The sequence below is a fragment of the Aphis gossypii genome, chromosome 2 (genome assembly GCF_020184175.1).
Source record: "Aphis gossypii isolate Hap1 chromosome 2, ASM2018417v2, whole genome shotgun sequence".
NCBI lineage: Eukaryota > Metazoa > Arthropoda > Insecta > Hemiptera > Aphididae > Aphis > Aphis gossypii.
In genome coordinates, this window is record NC_065531.1 from 54,113,969 (window position 1) to 54,128,323 (window position 14,355).

Genomic DNA, 14,355 nt, shown 5'->3' on the forward strand with positions numbered 1-14,355 from the left:
GTAAGCGTTTTCGTCAATATCGGAATAGTATAATAGTACTGCTGTAAAATAATCAGCTTGTCTAACTTCGGTATTTTTTAAAGTTATAAATATTTAGGTAATATTATAAGACTAATATTTTTTAATATTTGATGTTGACAATATTATATTTACAAAAATAGGTTTGTAATCAAATAATTTATTCGTTATATTATAATAATATTAAATTAGTTATTTAAATTTTAAATATAAATTTACATATTCAATTAATAATGAAAGTTCTAAAAAATGAAACTTTCATTAAATATAAGTTCATTATATAGGAGTTTCGCTGTATCAAGATATTTTAGGAAAATAAACAAAATACAACAAAATATGTGAGTGTATAAAATATTACACTAACATAATATTTATTTTTTTTACTTAATTTAAATCATTAATTTTTTTGGCAATTTCCATTCGCTATAGATAAATCCATAGGCATAATATAAAATAAAAATATGTATTTATTTTATTTTATATGTCTATAAATAACCATGAAAGGATATTTGTGTTTTAATATCAATTACTTATTCAATAATATCTTTATCATATTTTTGTTATAACATCAATATTTATGATAAGTAAAAATTACAATAATTATTCTAGTTAAAGTACCTAGTTTTATATTCATTAAAAATTTTGTATGTTTATTTATATAATACGAAATATTTAATTAGCTCATAAATTATCATTAACATCGCCAACTGCATTATGATCAACAATATGAGACGAATTTGCTTTGAACTTTTTGTCTTTACAATATCGATTTATAAATTGATTTTCTATAATATGAATAATGCATATTGCAAATGCAATACCGCTTAAAATTCCAAACGAAGTAATACTACTGAAACGATCAAACATAAATCCGCCCACGAAACTTCCAATAGGTGCTCCTGAAAAGGAAAATACAAATATATATTTTTTTCTTAAAACTAAGTGGTCATATGATAAACAACTACCTATTAATTTATTTACCGCAGTAAAAACCAAGTGATACTAATGTTTTTTTAGTTAAAATGTATTATACATTGCTTAGGTACCTATTCCCAACAAAGCCGTTGCGACAATGCCTTGAAGTGTTCCTTCAGCACCGACAGGAGTTATCTCAGCCGAGTATGAAGTTGCTGCCGCATAAGCCAATGCGTACGTTAAGCCATTTAGAAATTCGACTGGTAATACCCAAACCGGATTTTTAATAATTGAATACAGAAAAAATCTAACTGCAAACCCAAAAAACATCAAAGAAAACACTTTCATGCCATCCACTCGTTTGAGAATATAGCCTGCAAACAGTAATATTAGAGTTAATATATTTATAATACTAGAGCATGGAATTATGCAAATGTAAGTGTATTTGAATTTTGCAGTATATACTGGACAGGAAGAAAAACGGAACTTCTCCACCAAAACATTGAATTGTCTGAGTCAACCCTTCTAACGTCTTTATGTACGATATCGTTTCGGGATGGTACATTCTCGATAGGTCTTCCATATACCTATCGGGTTAATGTATACATGAAATATATTATTTATCATCGTTCACATTATAAATAAATTATAAACTATCGGATTTTTATTTACGTAAAAAATGGTAATTTTTACCTTTTTTTCAATCAATTAACAATATTTTTGTTATATCGCTATTCAGAGTTTGTTTAAATTAATTTAATTGATTTTTAGTAAGTATTGATTACTTTAAAATCAAATTAAGTAAAACTTTAATATGTTAAAATATTGTAGATTATTGCTTACCAAAATAAATAATGCCACACAAAGGCATTTAAAAATCCAAAAACTACAACCCAGAAAATAAATGACAGCACTCTTATATTTGTTAATACTTGTTTCATATCACCTGTATCAGTTTCTTTATCCCTATTTTGAACATCCTTAAACAATTAAAATAATGATATTTAAATACTTATTATTGGTTTTAATATAAGTTACAAATATTTTTGTTCAATTTTAGATTTTGAACGGAGTGATGAATGTATTGATTTTACAATGATGTGTGTTTGAGTTTTTTTTTGAATTATTTATAGACAATTGAAATTTTCAATTTTTCTAAGTATTATTTTTTTAAATAACGATAAAAAATTTTTGCCTGACCAGAAAATCTTGAAAATTTAATACAAGGTTTCTTATAAGTTATTCTTAAAGTGATAAAAAAAAATCCGAAATCGTTAGTCACAATTTTTTTTTATAAATTCTTAAAGTTCGAATTTATACGAAATATGTCAAAATTGCGAAAATTTGCAAGTAATTTTGTGGTTGGAAAATCGTAAAATTTTTTTCTTTTATAACTAAGTTTTGAAAATTTGGTACAAGGTTCTCCATACATTTTTCTTCAAATATCTGTAAAAAAAACTCTACCGGATTCAGACAAAAAAATTTTATGAGTGTTTGAAATTTAAATTTTTACAAAACCGTGTTAAATAACGATTTATCCTCAAACGATTTTAAATATTTGTTATTATTCAAAAAGTATAAGTCGTAGATACTTGAAAATTTTATCAGTTATTTAGATTGGCATTTTCTTTACATGATTTAATTTTCAAAATATTTTGAGTTTTTTTGAGCTATTTATAGACAACTGAAATTTTCAATTTTTCTGAAAAATTTTTTTTGAAGTGTCGATAAAATTTTTTTGGCCCTATCAAAATAATTGAAAATTTTATACAAAGTTAACATTATTCTTATAGTGATTAAAAAATTATAAGAATACATAGGCACAATTTTTTTTTATTAGCATTTGAACTTCAAATTTTTACAAAAATTCGTCAAAATCATGAATATTTTTAATTATTTGGTAACGATTTTTGCTTTTTGTTTTTATCCAAAAAGGTATAAATTGTAGAAACTTGAAAATTTTATCAGTTGTTTATATTGGCATTTTCTTTGTATAATTTTTTTTTCAAAAAATTTCACTCATTTTTAATCAATTTATAGGCATTTGAAATATTCAATTTTTTTTTATAAATATTAAAATAAAATATTTGTTTCAAATTAGGATACATGGCAATATTTAAATATAATATATCCTAGACTGACAAATCATCTCCGTTCAGAATCGTTTTTCGTATACAATGATACCTATCATTGCATTCAAATGTAACCTACCCTAGTCCGAGGTCCACCCCACCTCCTAATGTACAGCAGAGCGGTACCCACTTGCCGACTTTTTTTTATATGTGTTAATATTAAATTTTATAAATACCTTAAATTATAATAATGTTTAAAGGATTAATGTAAATTATTTTGTGTTTTGAATAAATAATCAGTAATTATGGTTCGTATTTAGGTAAATTATTATATATACGAGTACATTAACGTTTAATTATTCTGAAATCTCAAAATATACAATTCATTTTTATTTACCTCAAATTTTGATGCAACATATAGATCTAAAATGTTCATTACCAATGCTATTATCATACCAGGAGTATAGTTTTTATAGTCTTGACCTCTACTGAACCAGTCTACAACCGCGCCGCATAGAAAAGATGTCGTGCCCCAACCAACTGCTCCCCAAACTCTCTGTTTGCCGAATTTATGAATATTTTCACCTAAACGGAAAATATTAAATGAATTAAAATTAAAGAAAATTTAAAAATGAACTTATGACATAGGTTAGGCTATTATTATCACTGAATCAATTATCATGAATTCAATACAAATAAAAATTATTTTACATATTTAACTACTCATTGATAACTGATTAAATAAGTAATAAAAATCCATAAAAATTAAATTTTAAACTTTCAATTATACGTTTACCTAATAGAGCAACGCATATTGTATTCTCCAAAACGAATTCCGCGTTGCCACTCGTATGCCATATAGCTATTGTGCTGAAAAATAACCAAAACAACGGTGACTTGATAACATCGTTGTCATCAATTTCTTTTTCAACGTGGGTGCCCGGTATAAACATCAGTGCACATAAAGCTAGACAATTCATTGCTATGGTTAAAATTAATGCAGTCTTGCGGCATTTGTATTTGTCGGTTATGGTGCCGATGACAGGTCGTATTAATAGGGCCGGAATTGTAAATAATGTGAACATTAAACCAACGATGACAGACGAATATCCTCGTTGCATCGATATAGTTGTCAAGAATGGAAATATCGGAGCAGCACCTGAATGATAAGCATAAATAAAACGTTATTATTCTTTAATTTATTATGAATATAATACATTTATACAAAAGATTTAAAAGGACAACAACGATAAATTTTTATTTGTTTTTCACACATTTTATACACAATATACTAAATGTACATTTCATATTTCAAATTTTATTTTATTTTGTTTTTGTTAATAGAATATATTTGTTTTTTATCAAACTTATTTCTTTAACTGATATAAAAAAAAAATATATCACGATTTCAAAACACTTAAATGTTTCCATTTAAAATATGATAGTACGTAGTACAATTTAGATTAAGAAAAAGCTGAACTTTTTTGTAATCAACTTAGAAGTTTTCAACCCCCCAAACTCATTGGTAATTGTGTCTTCACGGAAACAATTGAAAACTCTCCTACCTCAGCCTAACCACTTTACCTTGTCCCAAAACTCTTTTCACCAGACGTGGTCTTGCATTTTATTTTAATACCTTTCCACTAAAAAAATCCACAGGAATAAATCTTTTCACAGCTGAAATTACTCGTCAACTGCCGAGGCATGCACTCTCTCACTCACCTCACAATTTAAACACTATCTTGAGGCTTTCATAATTTCCTACTCGATGCTAAACATTACTCATAATTTTAATTCCTACACATGGCAAACTTCTCGATACTCCGTAATTTTATCACCCAACAAGCCTGCTACCATTTTTTGCGAAACTGTGTGAAAAATAATATTAAAACAATTACAAATCATTCCTCACAAGCAATTTTGCTTCCAGAATAAATATTTCACTATTCATCAAATGCGGTAGTAAGTAGTAACTGATTCACTTTTGCCTACTCCCTAGAAAATAATTCATACTGCTCTGCTATAATACTAAATGTAGCTCAAGCCCTTTGTCAGTTTTTGACATTCTAGTCTCCTACACAAGCCAAAAATAATTCTACCCTTCAACAAACTGATTATTTTTTAAGTCATATCTCAAATACAAATTCTTTAGCACAAAATTAAGTTTTGAAATTTCAAATTTGGCAACAATTCTAGTTTATGTGGCTCAAGGCTTCATCTCTTCACCCATCCTGTTTAACATATACACTGTCGATCAACTTACCACCCTCATACTTCGGTAGCCAACTTTGACGATGACAGTCATATGTATTTTGCAAAAATAATAAATAAAAATGTAAATCAATAATAATAGAAATATTTTATTTTCTTACCACCGACTGATAAAAAGAAATGAATTTTCATCGGCAAAAGTTTCTTGTCAATCTGGAATGTATACATATTTATTTTAATTTTATAAAAATGGAAAATTAATAATTATTTTCCTGTTAATTATATTAATATCACACTATAATAATATTTTATTTAACTTGAAATATAAATATCATAAGAAAACGTAGAATATTAGAATATGAACGTGTTGTCGTGTAGACGTCATAAAACAATTAAAATATTATTTACAACTTTTACAATCGAAACGCCATACTCATATTATAAATGATTTTTTTCTCATTTTAACCTTAATAGTACCTACTTAGATACTATCTATCATTTTACCATTTCCTATACACCCAAAAGAATTATTTCAATGCAACCAAAACATTAATAATAATAATAAAGAAATAAACCTTATCTACTTAAGGGGATATATTGGATTGAGCTATTAAATAATTTTATTAGTAATCATACCTTTTTTTTAGTTACCTATATAATTAATTCTACCAAATTAATTCTGAATTTTTTTTAAATCAATAATATAATATTGTTTCAGATATTAACAAAAATTATTTCGATAAGAATAAAGAATTTTTGTACATTACAGACCAATAATGTTAGTATTCACAATAACCAATAGTTTATAAAATCAATTAAATATATGTTATTTTATCAAAATTCTAATAATTAAATTTGGTTTGATAGAATTTCCTATTTTATTGGTAACAAATAACAAGAATGTTTATAATTATAATACATCAACATTCAACAATAGGTATGAGATAATATGATTTATTTTTTTTTAAATTGGTGCATTATTGAGTTTAAAAGTAAGAATTTTTCAATAGTTTTCAAAAATAAACGAGAATAACAAAAAAAAGTGACGGAAAAACGATAATTTTTACGCAAAACCAGTTTTTGACCAAATTGATTTTTTTTTTTTTTTTTGTATTGTTATAACTCAAAAATTAATCACTGTAAATACTTGAAATTTTCACACATGGTTAAATTTATGGCATTTTTAGAGCTATTTATAGAAAACTAAAATTTTTTTTTTGAAACGTAGATAAAAAATTTGAAAATTTAATACAACATTTCTATAAGTCGTTATTATTGTAGTTTAAAAAGAATAAAAAATCGTTAATCTCAATTTTTTTACAAACATTTAATATTCTAATTTTTACGACATATGTCAAAATCGCGAAAATTTACAAGTAATTTTGTAATTGAAAATTTGTAAAATGTTTCGTATTTATATCTAAGATTAAAAAGTTCTACATTGAGTTCTTCATAAATTTCCTTTAAATTTCTATAGAGAAAACTAGAAACGTCATTAATAATTACACATATGTTTGTGATCATAAATAAAATATTATGGTGATTAACAATACACAATATTTTAAGTAAGATGGATATATATATACGTATCCACCTTGATTTTAAGAATTTATAATTATCCATAGAATTAAAACGAAAAAGCATGTTGTTATTTATAGCTGATTGATTACCTGGTTTTACATAAAAAAAATTATAGATTATTTTATATTCAATTAAATTTTTAATTCTATCTAAATAATTAAATAGATTCTGACCACAGTAAACAATATGCTAAGATTTTCTGATTTTTAACATTTTCCACAATACATTTTATACATTTTTATAAGTATATACCAAAGAAATTAAATAATAGACAACTAAATTTTGACTTTATAAATAATACACGAGCAGCATCTGAGTACGACGAGAGCCAAAAATTGGCCACCCGTAGTCATGAATTAGCTAAATTATGAAAAATACATTTAAGATATAACGCTATTTTAATTTGTTAAAAATCATATTATATGTATATAATATGTTAAATATTAAATTTATTCTTACCAGCCACAGCTGAAAAACAATGCATACCTTTTCATTATTTATTGGCAATAATTTCTCGTTGACCTGGAAATTATGCATTTTTTATGCATAAATAAAATATTCCCAATATTTTATTATATTATAATTGTTTACTAGAAATAACTGAAATATACTGGGGCATTAATATGAAACACTAGTTTAAGTATGATTAGCCTACACCGCTATATAAAATGTTTATACAAGAACTTATATTAATTACAAAACCTACCGAGTGAGTACTGATAATGTGATGTTCAACATAGCCTATTTTAAGATTCCGTAAATAATTGAGTATTTTGATAATAAGTAATTGATACAAAAAGCAAAAATCATAAATTTATTGCTTTGAAATAATAACTATCCAATTTTTAAAATTCGAGTATAAGAAGTATATAAATTCTTATCGGTAGGTAAAAACTAAGAAATACAGTGCAGCCGGTATTTTATATATATTATAAAGTAAACAGAAAAACTTCGCAGTTCACTATGTATATAATGTATTATTTTACTTTTAAATGTAAATATCGATAAAGGTATGTAATGCATGTTTATACAAATCATAGATTTTTTATATCATTCAATTTTATGATTTACTTAAAGTGGCATCGCGATGTGATTTCCACTGCGTGCGTTATTTCCGTTATATAATTTTTATTGGGATGTCTGCCATCATCTATTTTACACGTTGAGTACACGCTTCTATTAATTTGCTCAACCATCTATAATCATAGATCAGTACTCACCCAGTTATATTTTAAGAGTGTTATAAATCTCGTTAAATGATAGAAAACAAATAACTACAAGGTAAAATTTTGTAATCGATCGGTCAAAATATTATGCGTGTTAATATTATTCAAGTATCGACCGTCATAGATAACTGTGATTTCGTAGTTATGCTGTCTATTACTGTAAAACCTAGGCAGTTTAAAGAATTGTGTGCACTGTTCATCGTTATAAAATCATTAAATGCAATGTAAATGTTTTTTTTATTATTATTTAATTAAATAACATATAACTTTACACATTCAAATACAATATTATGTTTAATTAATTTTTAAATATCAGAACAATATTTAATATTTGATAGTGACAATATTTACAACAATGGGTTTGTCATCGAATAATTTATTCGCTATATCAAATATCAGCTTAGTTATTTAGAGATAAATTTACATATTAAATTAACAATAAAGGTCATAATTCTTAAAAATATTTCACGAAACAGCAACTTTCGTTTTAAATAGAAGTTCGTTTTATGGAAGTTTTACTGTACTAAGATATTTTATAAAAATAAACAAAATGGAACAAAGTAGATCAAAATATGTGAGTGCATAGTACTATCATATGCTAACATATTTATGTTTTTACTTAATTTATATTATTATTAAAGCCGTTTATTGCCTTTAAGCGATTGCCAAAAGATTCAATAATATTATATTATTTATTATACTTTTATTACAACATTAAAAATTTACGATACATACAAATTACAATTATTCTCGTTTAAGTAGTTTTACTTTTTTAAAAATATTTATGCTTGTCTATTTGTATAATATGAAATGTTTTATTCGCTCATAAATTATCATTAACATCACCGACTGCATTACGATCAACGGTACGATTTTTTTTTAAATTTGTGTCTTTAGAATATCGATTTATTAATTGATTTACGATAATTTGAATAATGCATATGGAAAATGAAACACCGCTTACAATTGCATACGAAGTAATACTACCGAAATGATCAAACATAAATCCACAAACTAAACTTCCCGTGGGTATTCCTGAAACAGAAAATATAAATAAATATTTTTTCTTAAAACTAAAATGGTCATGTGAATATGTATTAATATGAATAAATTAATTTATTTGCTGCATACCTATTCCCAAAAAAGCCGTCGCGACAATGCCTTGAAGTGTTCCTTCAGCACCGACAGGAGTTATCTCAGCTGTGTACGAAGTCGCTGCTGCATAAGCCAATGCGAACGTTATGCCATTCAACAATTCGACTGGTAATACCCAAAACGGATTTTTAATTATTGAATACAGAAAAAATCTAACGGCAAACCCGAAAAACATCAAAGAAAACACTTTCATGCCATCCACTCGTTTGAGAATATAGCCTGCAAACGGTAATATTAATATTATAACATGTAATTATGTAAATGTAAGTGCATTTGAATATTGCAGTATATACTGGACAGGAAGAAAAACGGAATTTCTCCACCAAAACATTGAATTGTCTGAGTCAACCCTTCTAAAGTCTTTATGTACGATATCGTTTCGGGATGGTACAATCTCGATAAGTCTTCCAGATACCTATCGGGTTATAATATAAGAAATATATTATTAATTATTATTTAAATTTCACAATATATATACATTTTAAGCTACTGGATTTTTATTTGCATAGAAAATGACAATTTTCATCTTTTTTTTCAATCAATTAACAATATTTTTGTTTAAATTAATTTAATGGATTTTTTATAAATATTGATTACTTTACAATCAAATAAAGTAAAAACTTTAATATGTTAGAATATTGTAGATTATTGCTTACCAAAATAAATAATTCCACACAAAGGCACTTAAAAATCCAAAAGCTAAAATCCAGAAAATAAATGACAGCACTCTTATGTTAGTAAATACTTGTTTCATATCACCTGCTTCAGTTTTTTTATCACTATTTTGAACAACCTTAAACAATAAAAATAATTATATTTAAATTCTTATTATTGTATTTTAATTAGTCACGAACATTTTTGTTCAATTTTATTATATTATTTAATATTCAATTTCAAATAAATATTTTACATTATAATAATGTGTAAAGATAAACGATGTACAGTTTTTTTTTATTATTATTTTATAAATACTTTAAATTATAATAATGTTTAAAGGATTAATGTAAATTATTTTATGTTTTGAATAAATTATCTGTAATGGTTAGTATTTAAATCATTACAAGTACAAATAAAGTTTAGTTATTTATAATAAGATGTATGAAGTCTCAAAACATACAATTCATTTTTATTTACCTCAATTCTTGATGCAACATATAGATCTAAAATGGTCATCACCAACGCCATTATTATACCAGGAGTATAGTTTTTGTAGTCTTGACCTCTACTGAACCAATCTACAATCGCGCCGCATACGAAAGATGTCGTGCCCCAACCAATTGATCCCCATACTCTCTGTTCACCAAATTTATGAGTATTTTCACCTAAACGAAAAATATTAAATTAATTAGAATTTAAAAATGACCGTAAGACATACGATAAAATATTATTAGCACTGAATCCATTATAATGAATGCGACATGATTCAATAAATTTGTATATACGTATTCAACCACTAGCTGAAAATTGATTAAATAAGAAATAAAAAATAAAAAATCCATTCAAGTATCTTCTTATTAGTTGATAGACTTTCAATTTTTCTCATAAATCACTAGCAGTCAAAATAAGTCAATATTGATTACTGTATAGGTAGTACAGTATTAATATTTTAAAATTTATTTTGCATCTTCTTACGAATTAAGCTTAAATATAAGATACTTTTCTTTATCTCTTTTTCACCAAAGAGCATGAGAAGAAGAAAAAACAGTCATAAGATCAAATCGATTCACAATCATCTATGCTGATAAGTACTGCTTAAAAGAATTCACTTGAAAACGTTATAACTACTAAAAGCATTGTTTGTTTAAATAAAAATAAATGTAAATTTCAAAAAATCAAATTTAATCCAGAGTGTTCTCATTTCTTTATTTTAATTTTTAGAGTTTTGCAATAATTTTTAACTGTATCTGGTACGTGAGAATGTTAGTTATTAGTTAATAATAAAACAATTATCTTTTTTATGTTCAACGTGCTCAAGTATTGTCCTAAATGTTACTCCCCGTCGTTCTATACATAACTAATAACATTCATTATTTTGATCACTTATTCGCAGTCGTTTCACATTAAACAAACATAAACTCAAAATTATTTACAAGTTACATTTTATTGTCGCGCATAGGTATTTAAACTAGCCATTAAAAAAATAAATAAAAATTGTTCATATGAATTATATAAAATATAATTTAAAAATAACGTTCTAACAAAATTGCATTCATTAATTATTTTGGTCGAATGTAAGGATGTATCAAACCGTACAGATGACAGATGACAGACAAAAAAACTTCAATAATATCTATAATGCTTTCACCACGTAAAATAAATAAAGATAAGTTTAAGTTAAATCCAATATTGTGAAAACGCGATTAGTGTAGGCCGTCTAAATTTATATGTATTGATACTTACTATGGCACAGATTTTTATAAAATTGCATATTTTTTTCCTTTTTATACTTTATATTTTTGTTGATTATCTGAAAAGAATCATAATAGTTTGAAACAAATGGTAATTTTTTTTTTCATGTTTTTGCATATAAGTAATTGCATATTTTGCTAATTATTATATTACAAGGTTCAATATGCTGCGCATATTGTAGGGAAAATTAAAAAAAAAGTAGAGTATTATGCATGAGTACCTGAAATATTGTCAAGTAGAAAAATCAAAAATAAATTTTGTAAGCACAAAATATTAATATAAACATGATAAATATATATATAAATAAGTTTATTTATCGAGACCCTAAAATACTTATATAGTTGGCTTCAAATATGCCGGAATAACTTCAGTTAATATCAAACGATCGTTCTCAATCTTTAAAAATATGTCAACAGATAAACATCACAGTTTCACTGAAGAAAAATTGTAAATTCGTATTATCATTATACATTTTAATAATAAATACAATTTGTAATAATTTATTCAACAATTTTTGATTCATTTTGAAAAAAAAAATATTTTCTTGCATATTTTCACGATTTTGATTGCATAATATTATATGGCATATTTTGATACTTTTTAGTAAATAAAAATTTGTGCTCTAGTTATAACTTATGGTGTAATATATATATATATATTGTACAAAAATAATTATAACTTAGTTAAGAGTTAAATAAATTAATAATTATATATTATAATATCGAATTAGTTATGTATTCAGTAATTATATATTATATCATAGAATTATAGAATTCCAGGTGTAGGTTGATCAATAGGTACCTAGTTAATGTTTATAAACGTGTATGAATTAAAATACACTAGTCGTGTTTTTCAACTTTAGCAATTATAGAATTGTATAACATTTTCACGATAATATTACTTTCAACTTTGTAATAAATAATAATAATAATAACTCAAATATCTACACTTACCTAATGCAGCAATGCATATTGTAGTCTCCATAACGGATCTCGCCATGATACCCGAATTCAATACGGCTAATGTGGTGAAAAATAACCAAAACAACGGTGACTTGAGCACATCGACGTCATCAATTTCTGTTTTTACGTGTGTGCCCGGTAATAGTAATAGTACACATAAAACTAGACTGTTGGTGAATATGATTGAAAGTAATGCAACCTTGCGGCATTTGTATTTGTCAGTGATGGCACCTATAACAGGTCGTACTAATAAGGCTGGAATCGCATATAATGTGAAGACTAAACCAACGATGACAGACGAATATCCTCGTTGCTTCAATATCGTTGACAAAAATGGAATTATTGGAGCAGAACCTAAACGATAAACATAAATAAAAAGTTATTATTTAATATGCATATTATAATTCATTTATACAAATGATTTGAAAGGACTACGACGATATAATATATTAATTTGTTTTCAACACATGTTATATAGATACTTAATGTACGTTTCACATTTTCAATTTAGTTTTGTCATGTTTTTGATATTAGAATATATTTGTTTATTTATCAAACTTATGTATTAATCTAAAAAAATAAATACAATTTCAAAATAGTTATATATTTCCATTTAAAATTAAAATATAAAAAAAAAAATTTCCTAGAATAAGCTTATCATCGAGTTTGATTATAGGTGAATTACTATATGATGTTCAAAACAATAGAAAAAAATACACAAATGTGAAACGTTAATATATCACCATAGAAAATAAACAAGTACCTATGATATATAAAACACTATTCTTCAATCTTTACATGGAAAAATTATAATAATCTCTACAAATATAATTTATCAAATACTTCGCAGTAAAATAAAATGTCGTTAAAATTACATGCTATAAATAATAAAGGACGTTTAATAATTATACTAAAATAAAACAAATAAAAATTTTTACTTATATAATAGCCTTTAATTTTAATATTTAGTAAATACCTATGTAAAGCATATAAAAATGTATGTAATAATTAAAATGTTTTCTTACCAGCGATTGCCAAAAAAAAATGAACTTTCATCAGCAAAAGTTTCTTGTCAATCTGGAATGCATGCATACTGAACTTCATTGTATAAGAATCAAAAATTAATAATTATTTTTCTGTTAATTATATTAATATTACACTTTAATAATATTTTATTTAACTTGAAATATTTTATAGCAAAATATAGAATGTAAATGTGTTGATTTAATACAACAATTAAAATATAATTTTCAACGTTTACGATCGAACGCTATATTTATATAAATGATTCCTCCTCATTTTAAAATCTAAATATCACTAGGATATTATCTGTCATTTTACCATTTCTTATTCACCCAAGTTAATGATTTCAATACAACAATAACAAAATTATCATATAATAATTATAATTAATTATCTAATTTAAAAAAAATCGTCAGACATTATGAAATACTTTTATGTTAATTTAATCAAACATTTGTCTTTTTCTCATATCTATTACCTAGATCAACATAGCTAACAATAAACATGATCTAATTCACCAATAATAAATGCATGTATAGTGAAATAAGTGAATAGTTCTTGAGTACTATATTAACAGCTAATTATTATTATAGATAATATATATATTAAGTCACTCATAGATTTTAAGTGATTTTCATAATAGAATAAATTAGAGGCCCACAGATAGTTAGCGCAACTGTAGCCATATTCCTAGTGATGTATATGTTTTTTTATCATATTATAAGTAGGTAGAAATATGAATATTAATTATATTCATATTTTTTTATATATTATATATAGATA

General features: G+C 24.9%; 2 protein-coding genes across 4 annotated transcripts; both read right to left on the reverse strand.

Moving 5' to 3' along the window:
* Nucleotides 1–389: 389 nt before the first annotated feature.
* LOC114131566 (major facilitator superfamily domain-containing protein 6-A-like) lies at nucleotides 390–8,116 on the reverse strand. Of its 3 annotated transcripts, none has more exons than XM_050201900.1 (8): nucleotides 7,257–8,116; nucleotides 5,378–5,429; nucleotides 3,802–4,164; nucleotides 3,403–3,590; nucleotides 1,777–1,913; nucleotides 1,399–1,520; nucleotides 1,065–1,307; nucleotides 390–917 (listed from the first exon to the last, which is right to left on the reverse strand). In XM_050201900.1, the coding sequence occupies exons 1-8, from the start codon at nucleotides 7,332–7,334 to the stop codon at nucleotides 700–702; spliced, it is 1,401 nt and encodes a 466-aa protein (XP_050057857.1). In that variant the 5' UTR covers nucleotides 7,335–8,116; the 3' UTR covers nucleotides 390–699. The 3 variants fall into 3 exon arrangements, 2 of the variants coding, with proteins under 2 accessions (XP_050057857.1, XP_050057858.1); XM_050201901.1 differs by having other exon boundaries at nucleotides 440–917; nucleotides 7,284–8,116; XR_007604499.1 differs by having other exon boundaries at nucleotides 784–917; nucleotides 984–1,307.
* Nucleotides 8,117–8,252: 136 nt separating this feature from the next.
* On the reverse strand, nucleotides 8,253–13,833 carry LOC114131576 (major facilitator superfamily domain-containing protein 6-like). The gene is made up of 7 exons (XM_050201903.1): nucleotides 13,575–13,833; nucleotides 12,541–12,903; nucleotides 10,313–10,500; nucleotides 9,835–9,971; nucleotides 9,472–9,593; nucleotides 9,155–9,397; nucleotides 8,253–9,058 (listed from the first exon to the last, which is right to left on the reverse strand). The coding sequence occupies exons 1-7, from the start codon at nucleotides 13,651–13,653 to the stop codon at nucleotides 8,847–8,849; spliced, it is 1,344 nt and encodes a 447-aa protein (XP_050057860.1). The 5' UTR covers nucleotides 13,654–13,833; the 3' UTR covers nucleotides 8,253–8,846.
* Between the last annotated feature and the right edge of the window lie 522 nt (nucleotides 13,834–14,355).